Source organism: Pipra filicauda, unplaced genomic scaffold (assembly GCF_003945595.2).
Source record: "Pipra filicauda isolate LSUMZ 115617 unplaced genomic scaffold, ASM394559v2 scaffold389_size666192_pilon, whole genome shotgun sequence".
Taxonomy (NCBI): domain Eukaryota; kingdom Metazoa; phylum Chordata; class Aves; order Passeriformes; family Pipridae; genus Pipra; species Pipra filicauda.
In genome coordinates this window covers 42,635-61,691 of record NW_024104519.1, presented here as the reverse complement: position 1 = coordinate 61,691, position 19,057 = coordinate 42,635, and the positions used below count along the sequence as shown (strand labels likewise).

Genomic DNA, 19,057 nt, shown 5'->3' with positions numbered 1-19,057 from the left:
AGTAAAAAGTGTGTTTCCAGGTAGGAATTCCAGTTCTTGTCAGGCAACAGCTTCGCTGCTTTCGTGAGACTCTGTGATTACAGCCCTCTTGCCCTCCCCCAAAAAGCGGCTGCTCTGGTTACATTCAAGGACAAACACACAGAGCCATAAGTACTTGATGTCTTAAGGATTAAAGACCTTTGGAAAAACACGGCATAAATCAGGTTAATTTATTTGTAAGTAATTTTAGCAGTTAACACTGCCATTCTTCATGCTTGGCTGCAGCCCATCCCCTGGGAGCACGAGGTGACACCATTGAATCCAGAGTGCGAGTCCTGCGTGGCCCACACCGGGCTGTTAATGTTTTCCAAGTAATTGCAGCCATTCCAAGTTAATGCATGATAATTAGGCAGCGTGCCTCTCGTCAGCCTCAAATGACAGCTGCATGTTGGTTAAGTGCACGGTCCCACTCGGTGTTGTCCAAAGGGCTCTTGTCTTTGGCATGGGAGTAAATCAGGAATTCTGGTGGGACATACATCTGACAGTGGTGTTTCTGCAGAGCACTGTGATTGGCAAAGCAAAGACACAGAAGGGAATTTAAAAAAACATCCCAAGGGGAAATAGAAACCATCAGCAGCAGAAAGCACAGAACTCCTGTTTTGAAGGAAATCCCTTTTTGGGAAGCGTTATGTGCTCAGTGGGGTAGTGCTCGTGTACCATTGGAGAGGGTGAGGCTTTTCACTGCTGCTGGCTTGCCTGAAGGTCACAGCCAAATAGGATCATCCATTGCTTTAAGAGGTTTATATAAGAACAGAGTTCCAGGAATTAATTGCTCTGAACTTCTCTCACTCTGAGAGGAATCTTTCCAGATCTCTGTGACTGTATGTTGAAATTAGTGTTGTTAAATGGCAAGGAGTGTGACATTGCTTAAATCAGTGTTGATGAACCTAGAGAAGAGTCCTTAGCTATGCACTCAGTGTGCTATATAATGTAGGTGAGGTGATTATTGATAATGTAAGTGAATATAAAGATTGTATTACCTTAATCTCTCAGTTTTTTAAAAATATGGCAATAGAAGATCATCACATAACTAGTGATGAAAGGTTTTTGACGTTGTCTGTTCTATGACAGAGCAACAAAGGAGTAAGTGAGGGAATGGTGTTTGTAAATTGCTGAAAAAATGTGCCTTTACAATTTGATGAGAGGGTAAGAAAGACCTTTGGGCTAAAGAGTTTGTCAGGGCCAGTTGTGTTGTTGATTAAAACAAGTAGCACAGTGGCTGAGGTCTTAATTAGGCTCAAGTATATATTGCTGGATACCTGACATGTATTAAAGATAGCCTTTACTGAAAGAAGCTTATGATCTTAATTGTTTCCAAACTCAGTACCTGCATGAGATTAACTGTAATCACATAAATAGTCCCTTGGAAACGATATGATTGCTTCTGGATTTACCATGGAATACATATTTAAGCGTTTGCAGGATTGGGTCCCCAGTGCCAGGCTGGATATAGTGAAGTCCCTTGTCATAGACCACTTCAAAAATTACTTCTGAAGAGTCACAGCCATAGCCTTGAAAGTGAGGTTTTGTTGTTCTGTAAATGTAGAACAAAACCTTTTTTAAAAAATCACGAAGATATGAAAGAAAGAAATGGCAAGAAAATACTATACTATATAAAGGTCACAGTTCTCTGAAATAATCTGTGGAGTTCTACAGTGAGTTATTTGGTTTTTTAAAAGTAAACATTCATACAATGAAGTTGTGTTTGGACAATTTGCATTCGATGTATTTGCTAACTGAGGATTAAAGGATACATTATGAACAGTGTTAAGAACACCATTGTTGTGTTCGTGGTTTTTATGTTTCCTTCAGCCGTGTGAGTGTACTGGCACACTTGAGTTCAGACTTGACCAACGTACCCTAAAAAAAAAAGCCAAGTGGGGACTTTCACTGACTTCCACTGTTATTTCTAAAGGTTCTCTGCAGGCACAACTGTGGGTGTGCTGGTTTTGCTGAAGGATTTGCGATGTCAATACACCTGCCCTCTAAATATAAATATAATCATAGGGCTGGGAGTGCTAAGCTGGCGTGCAAAACCTTTCTGTTTGACAGAAATGCCTAATCCTGCAAAACTGCATAGGTTAGGCTGATCATCAAAGAATCCATGTCTTTGGGGGAGGTTCTGCCACATTTTTCTGACAGGGAATCTCTGGATTGTCACAGTTCCATACTCCCACCGTGGCCGACTCCTCTCCACACTGTCCTTAGGCTTGCTGTCATGGGCTCATGAAGGCTCTTTACAGGCCTGCTGGCTCTTTCCAAGTAGGAATGGGAAGTGCAATTTTTGCAATTTCGTGGAGAAAACTCAGGGGGTTTTTTCCTCTTTTTCACTTTTCTAAGTATTTGATCTTTTCCAGACTACTGTAACTAAAAAAAAAAAAAAAAAAGAAAACCTGTCTAAAATGTACTTACTTATCTTCTCATCTCGATTTTTTTTTCTCTCTGAATAAAGCCTGAGAACTTACTTCTAGCTAGCAAATCAAAGGGAGCAGCAGTAAAACTGGCAGACTTTGGATTGGCTATAGAAGTCCAGGGAGAGCAGCAAGCTTGGTTTGGTAAGTAGATATTATTTTTTTTCTCACCATTTGTTCAGTGTAGCTGTTAAACCTCCTAGCTCTCACCTGGTTGTAAAACATGGGTGTAGAGCCTGGGAGGGAGATGGGTGGCTTCCCAGCAGGTGCTCAGATGAATAAGACAGTAGGTTAATACTGCTGAGTGTACCTGCCCAGTCATCAAAACATTCTCTGCCAGCTGGAGAGACCTGAAAATTTCATTCTGAAGCGCATTTGAAATGTGACTTGAAGGGAAAAAATAAGGGGGTTGAGTACCTGAGGCTGTAGACAGATACTAATTACAGAGTGCTTGTTACAGTTAACAGCTGCCCAAAGGAAAATATGGGAAAATACTGAATGCTGCTCATTTTAAACAACAGGACACGTACAAACATGGTGCACGTGTCTCACATACCACCTTCCAAACAGGTGTCGAGCACAGGATAAAATCTATTGTAAATCCCAGGTGGGAAAAAATACAGAATAAAATATTTATAGCAGCTACCTTCGAGCAGCTAGAAAGTGCAGTTTGAAATGGAACCAAGTGCTTGTGAGCTCGCTGTGAAAGGTTGGAATGGAAGCACAAAGGTTTTTGTGCAGACAGGGAGTTGGGATGTTGAGTGTTTGCAGGCAAGGCTGTAACTCCATGTAGATGGCCAGGCAGCACCGTTGGACATATGTTGGCAGCTTTATAAGCCAGCCTGTTGTTTTAAATCCCAGCCTTTATATAAATGGATTTCGGTAATCCCCAAAAGACAGAGGAGATTGCTCTTGCACATCAACAAATAGACCAGTACAAAAGGAGGGGAATGGAGACAAGACAAAACACAAGTGGTTTGTTATAATGACAGACACAGCAGGTAAACAGGAAGCACCTCAAGACAAAATCAGCAGATGGGACTTGGTAGAAAGAAACAGAATGTCTTCAAAATATATATGTAAGGAAGAGTCAGCAAGCTAATAAGAAGAAAGTAATCTAACGTGGCTCTGTTTTTTTAAAAAAAAAAAAGTGGTACTTGTTCTGTACGTTCTTTAGAACTTCCTCTGCCAAATCTTTCCATAGTGGTCGCAGTGCTTTCCTTCAGCTCTAGGACTGCATTAACAGGGCAGAACATGAACTCCAGTGCACTTGATATTTTGAACTTTTTCTGACTTTTAGAAGATTTTCCTGCTTTCTCCTGGATTCTGCAGCACTTAATGATTCATGGCATGCTCTGAGTCTAACTACAGCTCTGCATCAGTGTGTTTTACTTTGTTTCTCCTTTTATTTTTCCTTTTCTCTTTTTCTGGGTGTAGTCCCTTGGTGTGATGGTCCCTTTTCTGCTTGGGCCGTGGCTGTGCCTCAGCAGGAAACTGGCTCGAGCTCTGTGTGTTTGGATACAACAGGATTCTTTCCTGGTTTGCATGTTTGCAAAACAAACCTGTTCTTTGCCTATTTGTAGAAAGTGTTGCAGGGTTTGGTGAAACCTCCCACCCTCTTAGGAGGTGTTTGATGTACTGGGAAGGTGTGAGGCAGATGAACTCACCAAAGCAAGGACTTTGTCCTGTGCCTCTGGACGCTTATTTAAATCAAAAAATTATAGGAGTCATCAAGGTCCCTTCCAATCCAAACCATTCTATGATTTTATGTAGTAAAACCACACCAGTTATTTCTGTTTAGATCCATTCTGTATCTTCATCAAGAGATAAGTTTAGCTAGGTCCTGTATTTATTTCTGCTTTCAAGTTTATTTTCAAGTGATTTTATTTTTAGTAGTGTTCAGTGAGCTGTGGTAAGTTTTAAAGTCAAGGCAACATTATTTCCCCTTTAAAATGAGCAAAAATATTAATATAGAGCACTACACCCAAAAGGGATATGAAACAGCACTCTATTTAAAGCTACTTAGAACATCTATATTTCAGCTTCTCCAAGGAGCTTAGGATGTGTTTCCTGTGTGATAGTACTCCTTAACAATTCATAGCTCTCATATCAGGAGACTGCAAACAACAAGCTGATTTTTCATGACCATATTTTAGCTCTTTTCTCAGTAGAATATACAGAATGTGTTCCTTCATTTCCTCCTCCCACTCCAAAATAATTGCCAACTGCAGGGCAAAGGCTTCTTTTTCCTGTAGCTGTGCACTCTGCATGTTATCACTGTCTCTCATGAGTTTAGTGGAAGCCAGTGTGGTCCTTCATGAAAGCCACCAAATTCTCACCTTTCAAGTTATTCCCAAGTATTTATGTTAGGCAAAGATGCTGGAAAGAGCAGACACACTCACTGAAGTGGTGCAGCCTGTTAATGGTCATTAAGTTTTTATCCTTTGCAGTATCCTAAGAAAAGTAACATTTCTCCCTCCGTTTTGCATTGCTGCCAGGAGAAAGCAGCACTGCCTCTCATGAATAAAGGATGAGGGGTGTATAAATTTTAAAGGCTAGATTGCTTCAGAGATGCTTTCTGTAAACTTTTGGACGGAGGTTTCCAGAAGTGGAACAGCTTCACAGAAATGGTTTTTGCAGTGGAAAGATTGTATAAAGGGGATAGCGAAGGCTGAGCCCGAGTCAGTGGACTTCATCCTAAGAAACACCCTTCAGAAAGCTCAGCCTGAACATCTCTGAACATTTACTTTGCCACCATCTGGCTTTGGCTGAATTGGGTTTTCACTTCTGTGTGAAGAATTTTGAACGCTGCTGTTAATCTCTTTTTTTTTTTTTCCCTCCTAAATGATTTCTTTGCTTTTCTTAAATCTAACCCTACGTGTTGTTTACTCACAAACCTGCCCTCCCATACCACTGAGCTGAACTCTCTCAATGTTCCTTATATTTACAAACATCCCTTGATTTTTGCAGAGCACGTTCAGCTTTTGACAGTAGTTGCCTTGCCTTTTGACAGGCTTTGCTGGTACCCCGGGATACCTTTCTCCAGAAGTGTTACGAAAAGATCCTTATGGAAAACCTGTGGATATGTGGGCATGTGGTAAGAAATTACTCTGAAAGACGTGTTCAGTGCACTGTGGGGTGTTTTAAGGGTGAGAAATGACGTCCAGAATATGCTATATTCTGCATCAGAAAATCGATACTTAATAAAATTCAGTATTCACTGGATTTTATTGTTATTCTCCCAGCTTCTTTTTTAAAAAAAATTGTTTACGAAGGTGTGTTATCATGCATAATACACTTCCACAAAGGATTACAAAAATAGCTGCAGGTGTAAGGCACCTAACTAGTTAGGAAACATAACAGCTCATACTTAGTTTTACTTCACAAGCAGCCTAAGATTTGATCTGACCAATATACCACAAGTGTAGGTATAAACTGCAAACTTAAATGCTCTGTAAAGTGGAGTGCAGAGCTACTGGTGTATCATGCAGCTCTTGAAACAGTGTAGTGTGAGATAACTGCTACCAGTGGCAGCTCCCCAGCTGAGAACAGTGGCTGGCTTCCTTATTTTACTCCTACCCACACTTTTTATTTGGTTGTATTTATGAAAGCACTTTTCTTTAGCCTCAGTGAATCATCTCTGTAAGACTAGCAGGTGGTCTTTTTAATTTCCTTTTGACTTATATACAGATAAATTGCTTTGCCCAAATTTTCTTTGCATGAGATTAGTTAGAACACGATCTTGCACACACCGGTAGAAGCCATGATAAAACCAGAAGTAAAAAAGGCATTTTCTGGGACATCCAGAATCATGGAATGTTATTTCTCCATCAGTTTTTCAGTGTTCCTGATCTGATGTTGTGTCAGGTGCTCATTCTTGCCCCTGCTTTCCATCGGAGCTTACCTTGTGAACCCCACTTTTCTGTTTTCCCCAGTATGAACAGGGGCAGTATTTTCCAGTGGCTGGGATAGCACTCTTGAAGCTTTTATTTTTCATAATTTTTAGGTGCAAAATTTCTGGAGTTTGTCTCTTGAAATCCCTTAATCCTGGTCTGACTTTTCTGCAGGAGTCATTCTGTATATCCTCCTGGTGGGATACCCTCCATTCTGGGATGAAGACCAGCACAGGCTTTACCAGCAGATCAAGGCTGGTGCTTATGATGTATGTACCATGCTCTGCCTGTTCAGTTATTTATAACTGTACCTCAAAATAGGAGCTTTATAGAGTGAAAGGTGACATTAGAATATTTTTCCTGATGTTTGCATATCTTTGAGTCACACCAAATAGTAAATATCATTTTATGAACGTGAACCTTATTGGAATATGCTAATTTAAGTCTTATTTCTGCTCTTGTATTATCTTATGCTGGTGTATTGCCCACCTCTGGAAATACAAGCTGCTCTAGAGCTTTGCAAAAGGAATAGTTTCATTAAAGACAGGTACTCTGACAAAAAACATTACAGCTGTTGTTAAGTAAGAACTGATGATTTGGTGGCAGATGAATTTTACACCATCATCTATTCATATTCCATTAAACAGACAGAGTGCTGTATGTCCCCAGATTTAAGCAATTTCTGAATGATGAAGAGAAAAAGGCAGAGCCTTATAATTTTTAAGCTCTTATTCCAATCCAGTAGTGGATCCTTAGGTGAAGTTATGTAAAGATTGTACGAGATAATGCTCATTTTTTTTCCTGAAGTTCCCCTCACCAGAATGGGACACGGTGACTCCTGAAGCAAAAGACCTTATCAACAAAATGCTCACCATCAACCCAGCGAAACGTATCACAGCATCAGAAGCACTAAAGCATCCCTGGATCTGTGTAAGTAATTCCCCCAGATTTCTCAGGATCATTGGGCAGACAAAGCAGTGAAAGTGTTCCGAGGATAACTCCTGTCCTTCCTCGTGCAGCTCTGTAACTAGAAATTGTAAAATTGTGGTGACACAGATACAGTCAGTAGTGGTGTACATTGAGATCTCAGCCTGGGATAAGACTTTTGCAGAAATGAACTCCTTTGCCTTGACTTTGTGGTGCAGGAGTTCACTGCCAAAATTAGAGTGCCATTTTAAATTCTCAGTGGGGAAAAAAAAATAAAAGAAAGTGTCTTTGAGTTAGATAATGCTTTGCATCTTCTTTTCCCTGTAGTCATTCTGATAAGCATGAAATGTAAAGGCAGGAAATTAAGAGACTTCTAAAAGTCAATTTGCAGGTAGCAGAGACTGCCTGGTTGTCCCTGGATCCAGGACTGCTTTCCAGCTCTCAGTATATTCCACACTGTGACTTTTCAAGAGGACTTTACACTTAGAAAAGGCTCATAAGATGAGCACAGTTGCATAGTCAGACAAGGTAGACGTTCAAGCCAAGTTTTGGACCTTGTGGGTTGTGATATGTGAGTTGTAGAGTAATTAAACTACTGAACAGCTGGCTGGGTGCCTTAAAATAATTCTTTTCTTCTCCTCTCAGCAACGTTCTACTGTTGCCTCTATGATGCACAGACAAGAGACTGTAGATTGCTTGAAGAAATTCAATGCAAGAAGAAAACTAAAGGTAAGAATGAAAACTTCTGCTTGTGCTCCATGTGTAAAACAAATGGTCTCTAAGTACATTTTTTCTTGAATATTCTGCTTAAATGAGCTATTGATAGGTGGCCAGCTTTTAACATGAGGATCTTAAAAGCTTGTTCTTTTGGATTATCCTTTGTTTTCTGCTGGCCAGGCAGGATAACTTTGTAGATGTGAACTTCTCTAACGTGTACTTTACAAATAAACTGCTATTCCTCCCCAAAAAAAGGAACCTAAAGGTTGCTAGTAAAGTCTGTTTCATATTCAGATGTGTATTTTGCTGATAATTGCTGTGAGTACTCACGGCTTGTGCTTTACTTACTCAGAAATGGCAAATATTTGAGATTATCAAGTGGCTGATAGGTGTGTAATTAAGATTAAATGACAGTTAATGCTCTCGTGACAGGGCATGTGAGAGGTAATGCCCAGGCAATCCATTCTTTCAGGGTTAATTCAGTAATTGCTGTAATTTGCACCTGTTTTCCTTTTTGTTGTGTTGTATCACATTCAGACCTTTACACAAGTGTGATGCTAATTTGAGAAAATGTGTGTGCACACAGGGGGCCATTTTGACAACAATGCTGGCTACCAGAAATTTCTCAGGTATGTTCATTGAGCTCCAGAGTGAGCTCCAGTCTTTGTGTTTTGATGTCTGTGAAGACCCAAATCTGATTAGGATTTATCAGTACAGAAAGATCTCTGTTATTCAGGAGCATCTAAATATGATATATCTAAAGTTGTTTCCTTGGCAGAAGTGATCAAAATTAAAACTGTTTGGGCCAAAGAGATTCTCTTGTAGGTTACAGTCTGATTTTTCTGTAGAAGCTGAGCTCCTTCCCTGCTTTCTGATTGTTACCTCTCAAAATACAGTGTTTTCATGTGTGTTTTGGTGGAGGAACCTTGAAAGTTCTACCTATAGCTCCACATGCCTAAGACTCACCAAACAACATCTAAAAACTTCTTTTTATTATGTGATGTCATTCCATGATTCTGTTGCATCCTGTATTAAAAAATAAATACACATTCATTTCTTGATTGCTTTGCTAAGGAGTAAGAAACATTGTAACATGAGTTTTCCTATTCCTTCTCTTCTAGTGCCCAGCAATGCTTAGCTGGATATAAAAAGATTTGTTTCCTCTTTATAAAATAATTTTGTAGTGATGTCCTGGAGATTTAAGTCTTTATGCTAAACAAATTTTAGTAACAAAAGCTGAAACACATTTGCTGTTAGTAGAGTTAGAATTGTCCTCAATAGTAGTATTGCCAAAATCTTGATGCTATGTTGAATTTTTCATTTTGCCATTCGAGATTTCGAGTGAGTAGTGAAAAAGAACACCAGATTTAAACATCAGTAATTCTACTTATCCTCCTACTCTGTGATGTAACTGTTGGAGTGTAACATAAATTACTGTACAGACAAAAACATGGCAGTGCTTTGGGCATGTTTTGAATAATAATAAGCACTGACTCATCCAAAAAAAAATTACATAATCATGAATGCAAGAGCAACTTGTTCAATTTGCATAGTATTTGAAATACAATTTCTTTCTTAGTGAATTCCTTTATTTAATACACACCTAAGCACAGAAGATTACATTTATTTAAATTACCTTGAGTTAGTGCTTAATGAGTCGCCAGTGTCTGCCAATTCACTTTAAAGGTGGGAAGGCTGTAGGCTGCACATCTTGTAAGAATGAATTACTGTTAAATATCAAACGAATAAATCATTCCTCATCCCTTTTCATAACTGTCACTGTCTAGATGTGTGAGGGTCAAATTCAACTTCCACGAACCAAAAAAGCTGAAGTAGTTTTAAAACAGTACTTCAGCATGAAAAGCAAACAGGGTTTTTGGGATTTTTTTCATTTTATTTTTTTCACTTATCATCCCATGTTTTACACCATAATGACCCACGTTTTTTCTTGATGACACTTCTATTTTTTCAGTTTATTTATTCACTGTATTTCATTGCACAGCATGCTTTTGAAGGTCATTTGTCCATAACGATGTGGTTATAAAAGTGTTTTATTTTCCTTTTTTTTTTTCTTCTTTTTATGTGGAATGTGTATTTCTTGTGAGGTAAGACCCTCAGCACGTGAAAGGAACATCTTTTCTCTCTTCTAAATCCGAGCTGCTGTTTGTCCTCAATCACTTTAATTTCTCCATGTTGTCACAACACCACTCCCTTTCAGTCTGCTTTCTGGCCTATTAGTGCTGCCTTAGGTTTTATTTATAGCTCTTGCTTGTAGTTGCAAGAAATCTTTCATTGTGAGCTTAATTTAGAATCTGCTGATTGCTTTGCTCCCGCAAATTCTTTAAATATTTGATTTGTATGCAGTATCTGTGATTAAAGAATGATGAGTCAAAATACTATTAAAAATACATTCCAAGCCAAAAGCACCAGAGGCAGCTGAGCACGGAATATGTCCTGTAACATGGAATACTGCATAAGAATCCACCCTGGGCACACTTGGAAGGACATGCTGGCAGTGCCATACACACAATACTTCAATACTTGTTGTTATTGCTTTTGGTGCCCTGGCTTTCATTCACTTCTTTACATAGAACATGTAATGTTTGTTAAGCATTAATAAAGAACTCACAAGTGTCGTGCACAAATTTAGCAAAAGGACCTACAGCAGCCTGTAAGAATTAATTTATGTTTTCCCATATTTTTTGTGAGGGCTAAGGGTATAAAAGAGGCTTTGAAAGCAGTTAACTTCTGGCTTTTTTGGCCTTAGGTTTGAGAAATAGCTCCTCCCTTTTGCTTTCCCTAAATGAATTCCTGAAGTTAATGGAGTGCCCACAATATTTTTGGGAATGTGAAAACTAAAGCCGTGTTGCATCAGGTTCTGTAAGCACGCATTGCAACAGGGAGTGTCCTACCTCAAAAATATATAGAAAACAATTTGTTTTCAATATTTACTCACATGTTTCTGTAAATAAAAACATTCAGTGGTCCAGGCAAATTTATTTTTGTTCATTTTAGTGGTAAGTCATGGCCTTGTGGGAGTTTTAATGGTGGTATTGGCTGATGTCCATAATTATTACACTGGAGGGCTGATATATTAATGAAATTATAGAACATTAACCTGGCTTCACTTTCCAGGTTTTTTCATGTAAGCAACACAATAATGGAGATGAGTCATTTCTGGATGGTTGCTGAGGTGATCCTACATTTTCTGTGCTCTAAAATGAGCACTTAATGCAGGTGTAGCTGAAAAATAAGCCACAATTACAAGAATTAACTTCAAGTGTAAACTGAATACTCAGTATTTCAAGCCTTAGGCTTGCAAGGTCCTATAGGTTTGGGGTTTTTTTTAAAGATAAGGATGGCAGGAATGATGAGATCTCCATAGCAGGACTGTCCCTTACACACAGAACAGGAATTTCTTACAGCCTGAGCTGTAGAACACTTTCTGATGGGAAGATTGGGTCATAAACAACAATAAAACCCAAATCACGGCGGGCTCGTTGTGTAATTTATTATTCTCCAAGTCTTTGGCAGTGAGTCATGAAGCATTCACGCTTTAGTGAATAGTTTATTTGGATGTGGTAGGTCAGCCAGCGTGGATTTCTGCTGGAAACCTTTTCGGGTTCAGAGCCACGCTGTGCGTGTTTGCACGTTAGCCCTCCAAATTTAGGAATTCAGAAGGATCTGGTGCCAGTTTCAAGTGGGGGAATTGAAAGCCTGACACGTTAATAACGTTAAGGCAAATGAAATGTTGCCCATCAGACTCCACTGCTTTGAAGAGATTTGATCACCATACAACACAACTGAGAAAATAGCAAGTTTTCTTCATTAGAAGCTGAGGGAAAGCCTAGGATTTGTTATTACTGACTGCTGGGAATCAACCCTCCAAAACAAATTGTCCCTCCTTTCTTATTTGTCCTGACCTTTCACACAAGGAGACTGATGCTGTCCTGGTGGGAAATCCCCAAAGGTGGTACAGAGAGCATTGCACCTCCCCATGCTCTCTGAGCACCTTTTTGATCTCCTATTGATCACTTTTCTGTCGCTGTCATATTAATAACACCATGAAGATACTCTGCAAACCCCTGGTCCGAGTCCCTGCCATCAGGACAATATTTTTTCATAGTTGTATCAAATTATCCCGTCAGCAAATATAAATATATTGCAGTTGAAAAAATGAAAATATCCAAAGCTGCTGCTTTTACACTCACCTTGCTTCCATTTCCTCTCTGCCACCCGAGGAGCTCTCTCCTTGGATAAGTACAGTTAACCTACAGCTTTAATCGGTGGAAAAAGAGAGGTGTGGGGGTCTAAAGGATCGGTAGTTTCTTAAAGACATCCTTTCTCAGAGCAACAAAAGGAGGAAATAAAAGCTGAGCACGTGTCTGGAGCTGGGAGGCAGTGGGGGTTTGCTGGGTGAGCTCAGGGGGACCCACCTGACACTGAACTTATTTGTCTCGTTTTACAGCAGCCAAGAGTTTACTGAAAAAGCCGGACGGAGTTAAGGTAGGTTTAAAATATGTTGTAGTAGTCACCACCTGCCTGTAACTTCTGCCAGGTTTTAGAATTGATTATTGTTTCTTTCCTCCATAGAATTTGTTAGTAAGTGCTTCTCACTCTGTATATGAAGTGGTTAAAGTTAGTAGGTGAAGCTTAAGTAAAAGGAATACTTGCAAAACAAGCATTAAATAAGTGGAAGATAGAAAACTACCAGAGAAAATGCTTTTCTTGCTATTTTAATGAAGGATGTTTGTGTAATTAATGACTCAAAGTTATTAATTAGCTTATAATAACAATTTGGTGGTGGGCACATTAGCTTTGTAGGCATCAGTGTTTATCTGCAGCTCTATTGCCTCTGTGTTTCCCCTTGACTTTACATTTTGATTTCATGGAAGACCAAAAGTTTTTCGGGTAGGCTTGGCTCCACATGAGGTGTATTCTGCCAGATGTACTTGCTATATTTGGCAGAACTTGAGGGGTTTACTATCTCAACAAATCAGCTCTTCCTGACTAAGAGACCTTGCTAAGAAGGGAACATTTTGGCAGCTTTCGTACGTGATTTAGAGCTCCTATTCTCACGTCACCAGGCCCTGCAGGAGGAGAGATGCCTCACAAATGAACATTCTGGATAAATACTGGGAAAAAAAGCCAGGGAAATATAATTTATTTCTTTTCTTGGAGGATTCCTGAAGCCTGTATAAGATAATATAATGCCTCAAGCTTTCGTTATAACATTCAAAAGATATTCTTCTGTGCTCTGTGTGTTTACTCAGAAGTGTGTCTTTGAAGTGAATTTTAATTTTCTATTTAATCTTAATGTCTTATTTTAACAAAGCATTATGAATACTTGTTTAAATACCAGATTCACAGTGTATTTGTGCCTATTCTCTGACTTCTGCACACTTTTCTGGTCAAAAAAATCATGAGCCTGACCTAAAATCAAATGAGTACACCACGATTTCAGTGCTTCTCACTGCCAAACAGTAAATATCCTAGTTCCAGAGAGAAGCACACATTCAGTACTATTCTATCTCTCCTGTGGAAAACCCTTAACACATTTCCTTCTGGAATAAGTAAATTTTATCCACTCTTCTCTGACCAGCTTTTCCTTTTTAAATATCGTTCCTCCTACAGGTCCACGATGGTATTTGTTCTACCTCAATTCCAATTATAATACGGGAAACAATTGTTGCCAAAATCTTGCCTAAATTGCACTCGTTGGGATTTGATACTTTGGATTTCAGCACATGTTATGTGTCTGCTGTTTATCTGCATGGTCATGTGGAGCAGAGGGAGTAAATTTACATCTGGGGAAGTCTGTTTTTGTTGTTTCTGTGACTGAGCTACTGTAAACTCCGTAGCATTTTTCCACCCCTTCCTGCAGCTTAAGCTGTCCTTTTCTTATTTAAAAAAAAAAAAAAATCCAAAAGAGAAATATACTGTACTCCATGCATTGATACTTCAAATCCAACCAGTCACGTTTTCTTCTTTTCCTTTCTCTCTGACTGGTCAATTCAGAAAAGGAAGTCCAGTTCGAGTGTTCAGATGATGGTGAGGATCTTTATCGACAGATTTTTTTTTTTTTCCCTCCTGTGAAACGTTCACACTTTAGAAACCAAACAGTTGCATTTAGCTTTGTTAACATACTGTGAGAAACTGCAAGACTTTAAAGTACAACCCTGTCGAATTTTAAGCCTGCAGTTGCTATATGCCATCCACAGTGAATCGTTCTGCCGTTCTTTCAAGCAAGTCTTTAATTGTTTTTTAACCTGGGGACATAAGAAAACAAAAAAAGTAGATGTAACATCAGCCAATGCAGCTGTCCGTAGTAAATAAGAATAGTAACAAAATAGTAATCTTGTAACAGCCTTCTATTCGTTATTAAAACCTCTTTATTTTTAAAGCTAATAGTATTAATGTCATAGAATGTAACCACGTTGCACAGTGAAATAGTACTGCATTAATTGAGCTGCTGTAGCCCACGATGCCATGCTAAATGCTCAGGAGTAAAAAACCCAATTTCCCAGCCTTTCCATACTACAGTTTCCCAGCCAGCTTCCTTCACAGCTCAGGACCGTGTCACAGGATGTCCCCACTGACAATGGCAATAACTTTTCTTCCTCCTCAACCCACTCTCCAGTCTTGTGTTCACTTGGCCTCGGTGATGGCACACAGTAGCACAGTTTGGTGTGGGTTTGAATCTGAGCTGGGGGGTGTTCACGGCGCTGGGCTGGGCCATCAGCAGAGAGAAGGAGAATATCCCTCATCCCCACCTTTCTCTGGGAAGCACAACTCCTCGAAAAGCACAAACTGCTGGTGAGGTCTGAGCAGCCATGCAGTTTTGTAGGAAAATCACCTGTAATTTGGGTGGACACAGAATTTCAGCGGTGTCCAGAGGAGGGTCACTGGAAAGGTACAGTGTGGATGTTGCCAGGATCCCGAACCTGAACCGTGCGTTAACTTTCTGTGCCACCTGAAAGATAAAGCCCCAAGATACACGTTTTGCTTCTTAAAAATATTTTCATAACATATGACAAAAGACCACTAATGATTCCTACAGCCATGGCCAGCTGATTGGAGCGTGTGTGTGTGTCTGTCCTGCACTCTCAGACCTCGGAGAGGGGCTTTCGGTGAGCGATGCCTTAGGAAAAACTCCTTCTTCACAACCAGTAGAAGGTCACTGGTTAAGCACAAATCAGCTTTAGAATAACTGTTCCCTATGAAAATGTTTTCCTCTTTTTGGAGTGATTTCCTTTTGCTGTTAAAAATACATGTAAAATACACCCCATGTGTTCATAAATTAATATATTTGTGTTCTAGGAGAGAGAAAACGTGTAGAGCTTATTGCTGTTTTCTCTCAGAGTTTCAAAGGGTTTCACCTGTTCTGTTTACATGGACAAAATAACTGTATTTTGAACCACATTATCTCTCTCTGCTGTTACTAATGAATGCTGGATTCTCGATATCTTGCTGAAGAAGTTTTGAATGTGTTTCCTGCAGCTCTCAGCAGTAGCTGCAATGGATATTGTTTATTTTTATAGGGCTTTCACCCAGGGAGTATGGACCCAAGCCTGCTCTCCTTACTCAGGCAAAATTGGAGTTGAAATTTGATTAACCTGTTTCCATTATGTATTCAACAATGAACATTCATTTGGCACATCACTCTCGTTTTTGTATTAAGCTGCTACTGTGTAGGACTGTATGAAATCTGGTGAAATCTTCATTTCTTTCCACGTGTTTTTTCTTTATGCCTTTTGTTAGGACCTTTTTATTCGTAGTCTCTCTGACTACACTGTTATAAAAATATGAATCTGTAGTTATATAATTTGATATGTGATTTTTCTCTTGTTTGGAAGGTTTAGTTTGCTGTCGAGCGGCGTCGTTTGTATTCTCACTCTTCCACAGTTCTGCAGAACTTTCTTTTACTGACATGGATGGGATGTTTTTAAAGTTTTTTCCTGAGTAAGGAGTTCAGGTTCTGCCCATCTCAGAATCCCACAGATATTAAAGCAAGGAAAATACTTGCCAATAATTATGTCTCCCCATGAAAGACTTTCTGCACAAAGGTATTTCTTCTCTCCCTGTCTTGACTTCAGACACCTCTTCAGCTTAGGGCTGCAATTGTGAATAGATAAATGAAATTTATTTGACAATAACAAGACCAAGTTGGGGCATAAGCACTCTGAACTCAATAATAACTCCTAGTTTCTCTTAATGACAATTTCTGTGGAAAGACCATTGTTTAAAGTAAGTGTTTCTCATCCTCCTGCTGTAGAGCATCGTGAACTTTGATTTTAAATCAAAGGAAATTATTTTTATGCCATATGGGAGAACGGTTCCTATCACAAGTATTATCAAATACCATTTAGTGTCGACATAATATTCCCTGATTAACTAACCAAACTACTTTATATTCTTCAAAGCCTGTAAAATGCTGGGTAAGATCAGGAAATTTGCAGTGTGTAATTAATTACTGCAAATCCTGTTGACATTGCCATAATCTAGACATATCCTAAGGAAGAGTCACTTCAGCTGCAACCTTAATTCCTGCAATCCACAAGTCAGCTGCCACGCCTGGCCCAAAGTAAAATAATCATCCAAACCTGCAGAAGTTCCATGAATTTTCATTTCTTTCGCTTCCGTGAACTTAATTACATTTCTAGAAAGATCCATTGAAAAAACTATTTCAGCCTTTTTTTTCCTTTGTTTTGCACATTTATTGCTCAGTACTGTGACTGGAAGGTTCAGTAGAGCCTTTTTTTTTTTGTTTGGATCAAAGTCTTTCCAGACTATATATATATATATATATCTTTACACCCAGCTCTGCATGCTGCTTTGGATTGCCCTTGTTAAAATTAGATGTGACCAAAATATAAGTAATATTTTTTCCTAATTATTGTTAGAGGAAAAAAATTACATCTTTCAAAACCATTTTATTATACTTGACTGTTGCTTCTTAGTGCATGTCAAAAGTGGCTGGGTACATTGTTTTCAGTATTGCTGTTCTTCCCATGCCATGGTATTAATGACAGCTAAATCTTAAAAAATGGATTTAAAGAATCAGATACCTTTAAACTTACTGCTAAGTGGCTTAATTTCAATTCATATTTTGTATAGATAAAAGCCAGAAGTCTTGTAAAGGTGTAGTACTGTGCTAAGCTTAAGAAGTACCATGAACTGATTGGTGGAGTAAAACTGCAGGTAGTATAGTGTGAAACCTTGCACTTCCAGGTTATAGTACCAAAATTGAAGGGCTGATCACACTGCCAATTATTTTTGTCGAGAATAACACCAAAAAAGCTAAAGGGGCACCAGTCTTTTTCTGGTATCAGAAAGATCATATTTATTCAGCTATGGAATCAGAAGCCAGTAGGACAAAATAGATTCCTGGAGAGCTATGAATAATGAAATAATCAAATATTATTTATGGCAGCAATAATTAATTAGAGATACAGAACTACAGGGTGCAATTGCTTAATACTGTTGCATGTCACGAAATGGCTATTTAGGACTTTCTTCAGACCCGTATTAATTCTTTATTCTTCTTACATGTGATTAGCTGCTACTTAAGGGCTCTCTGTTCTGCTAAGTGTCACTGAAGTCATCTGTACCTTATATAGACCTTGGTGGAGTGGCTCTGCAGGGCCGTGGGGAGGAGCTGCCAGCCAGCTCCCGGAGCTATTGTTAGTGCTCCTGCCAGTTCACAAGTTCATCTTTCTGTGATTCTTTATTTCCATATCTATATCTGTCCATAGATATCTATATCTGCCTATAGATGTTCTATACAGAGAGATATAGATAGGGTGCCTCCTGCCAGTTCTAAGGCCTGTGTTTCTATTTTCTGCATACCTACAGATAAACAACAAAACCAACGTGGTAACCAGCCCCAAGGAAAATATTCCTACCCCGGCGCTGGTATACCTGGAATTTTCCTTCTCATGCTATCTTGAAGTTTTTGACTGTCTTCCGTTTGTTATTCCTTCTTTTTTTGTCTTTTTTTTTTTTTAATTTCCCCCCTGCTTTTTCATGCATTTACTCTGTTTGCTTTCTAAAAACAGGTTTTGGAAAACCTTTTTTGTTTGAATTACGCTGTCTTATTTTTTGTGAGGAAGTCCATTAGAGCGTGTTTACTGACAGACAATGTTAAATGGAAGCTGAATGCGGTAGAGTCGTGGTGTTTGTAGCTGAATTTTTTTGCATGCTGTGCCAGAAAGCGAGTAGAATGCGCTTGATGTTGCTCTTAGCTCTTTGCCTGATGACTGTTTCCACCTTTTGATGTTAACCTTTTTCACCCCCAAAAAAATTCTGGAAAAAAAGCAGCTCTGTTATTTTCTCTGCTGTCTTAGCACAAGTACTGATATCCAGGAGAGCTAACAGGATTATTGCTAGGCTGCCATAAAACAGACCTTATTCAGATTTTCATTCTGTATTTCCCACAGCTCTGCAGGACTTTGCAAGTCTTCTCTGGGATCAAGAGGCACCTAGAGCTAAACAGTTTTGCTTGTTTCTCTTCCATTTAAATCAACAGGAGGCATTACTCATTAATAAGCTCTGTTAGGGACATATTTCTAATCAAAGTGATGTTCATGAATGTTTATTGAAGTCTTGCTTTTATTAGTAGCCCTTTTTCTCAGGCATCTCTGTGTCACAGGGCTCACAAATGGAAATGTGGTGTATTATTTCCCATATGCATATATAACCTTGAAAGTGGGGGTGATTCACACCCATTTGGAGAGATGTTTCCTCTGGAATTTTTTGGAGCAGCTGGCACTGACTCATACACTAAGTAATTCCCAAGGACCAGCTAGCAGGTTTCATCCAGGAGTGGATGGCACTCTGTTCCTAGACGGAGCCCTGCCCAATAGCCCATGCTGAAAGCGTGCTGGCTGCCTGCCATTTCAAAGATTATTCAATCTTTTTTCAAGGCAAAAGGATTTGGGGAAATTACACTTTAAAATGACACGAAGATCTCTCTCGCTTGTTTTTATTGCTGCTCTGCCAAGGCAGCAATTGGTGGTAATTTGCTCCTTCCAAAACACGGGAGTGTTTAACCGTAGTTAACTTATTCTT

At 39.2% G+C, this 19,057-nt stretch overlaps 1 protein-coding gene across 7 annotated transcripts in view; it reads left to right on the top strand.

Annotated features, from left to right (window-relative positions):
* Nucleotides 1-19,057, top strand: part of CAMK2D (calcium/calmodulin dependent protein kinase II delta) — a 114,556-nt gene that overhangs the window by 74,788 nt on the left and 20,711 nt on the right. For 3 of the 7 annotated variants that reach the window (XM_027716832.2, XM_039384984.1, XM_027716833.2), the window contains 9 exons: nt 2,492-2,594; nt 5,464-5,547; nt 6,518-6,612; nt 7,151-7,273; nt 7,916-7,999; nt 8,574-8,616; nt 12,456-12,493; nt 14,006-14,038; nt 17,843-17,902. In XM_027716832.2, the coding sequence (XP_027572633.1) occupies nt 2,492-2,594; nt 5,464-5,547; nt 6,518-6,612; nt 7,151-7,273; nt 7,916-7,999; nt 8,574-8,616; nt 12,456-12,493; nt 14,006-14,038; nt 17,843-17,902 (663 nt within the window). The remainder of the gene's footprint in view (nt 1-2,491; nt 2,595-5,463; nt 5,548-6,517; nt 6,613-7,150; nt 7,274-7,915; nt 8,000-8,573; nt 8,617-12,455; nt 12,494-14,005; nt 14,039-17,842; nt 17,903-19,057) is intronic. The other 4 variants (XM_039384986.1, XM_039384985.1, XM_039384987.1 and 1 more) reach the window with 2 other exon arrangements.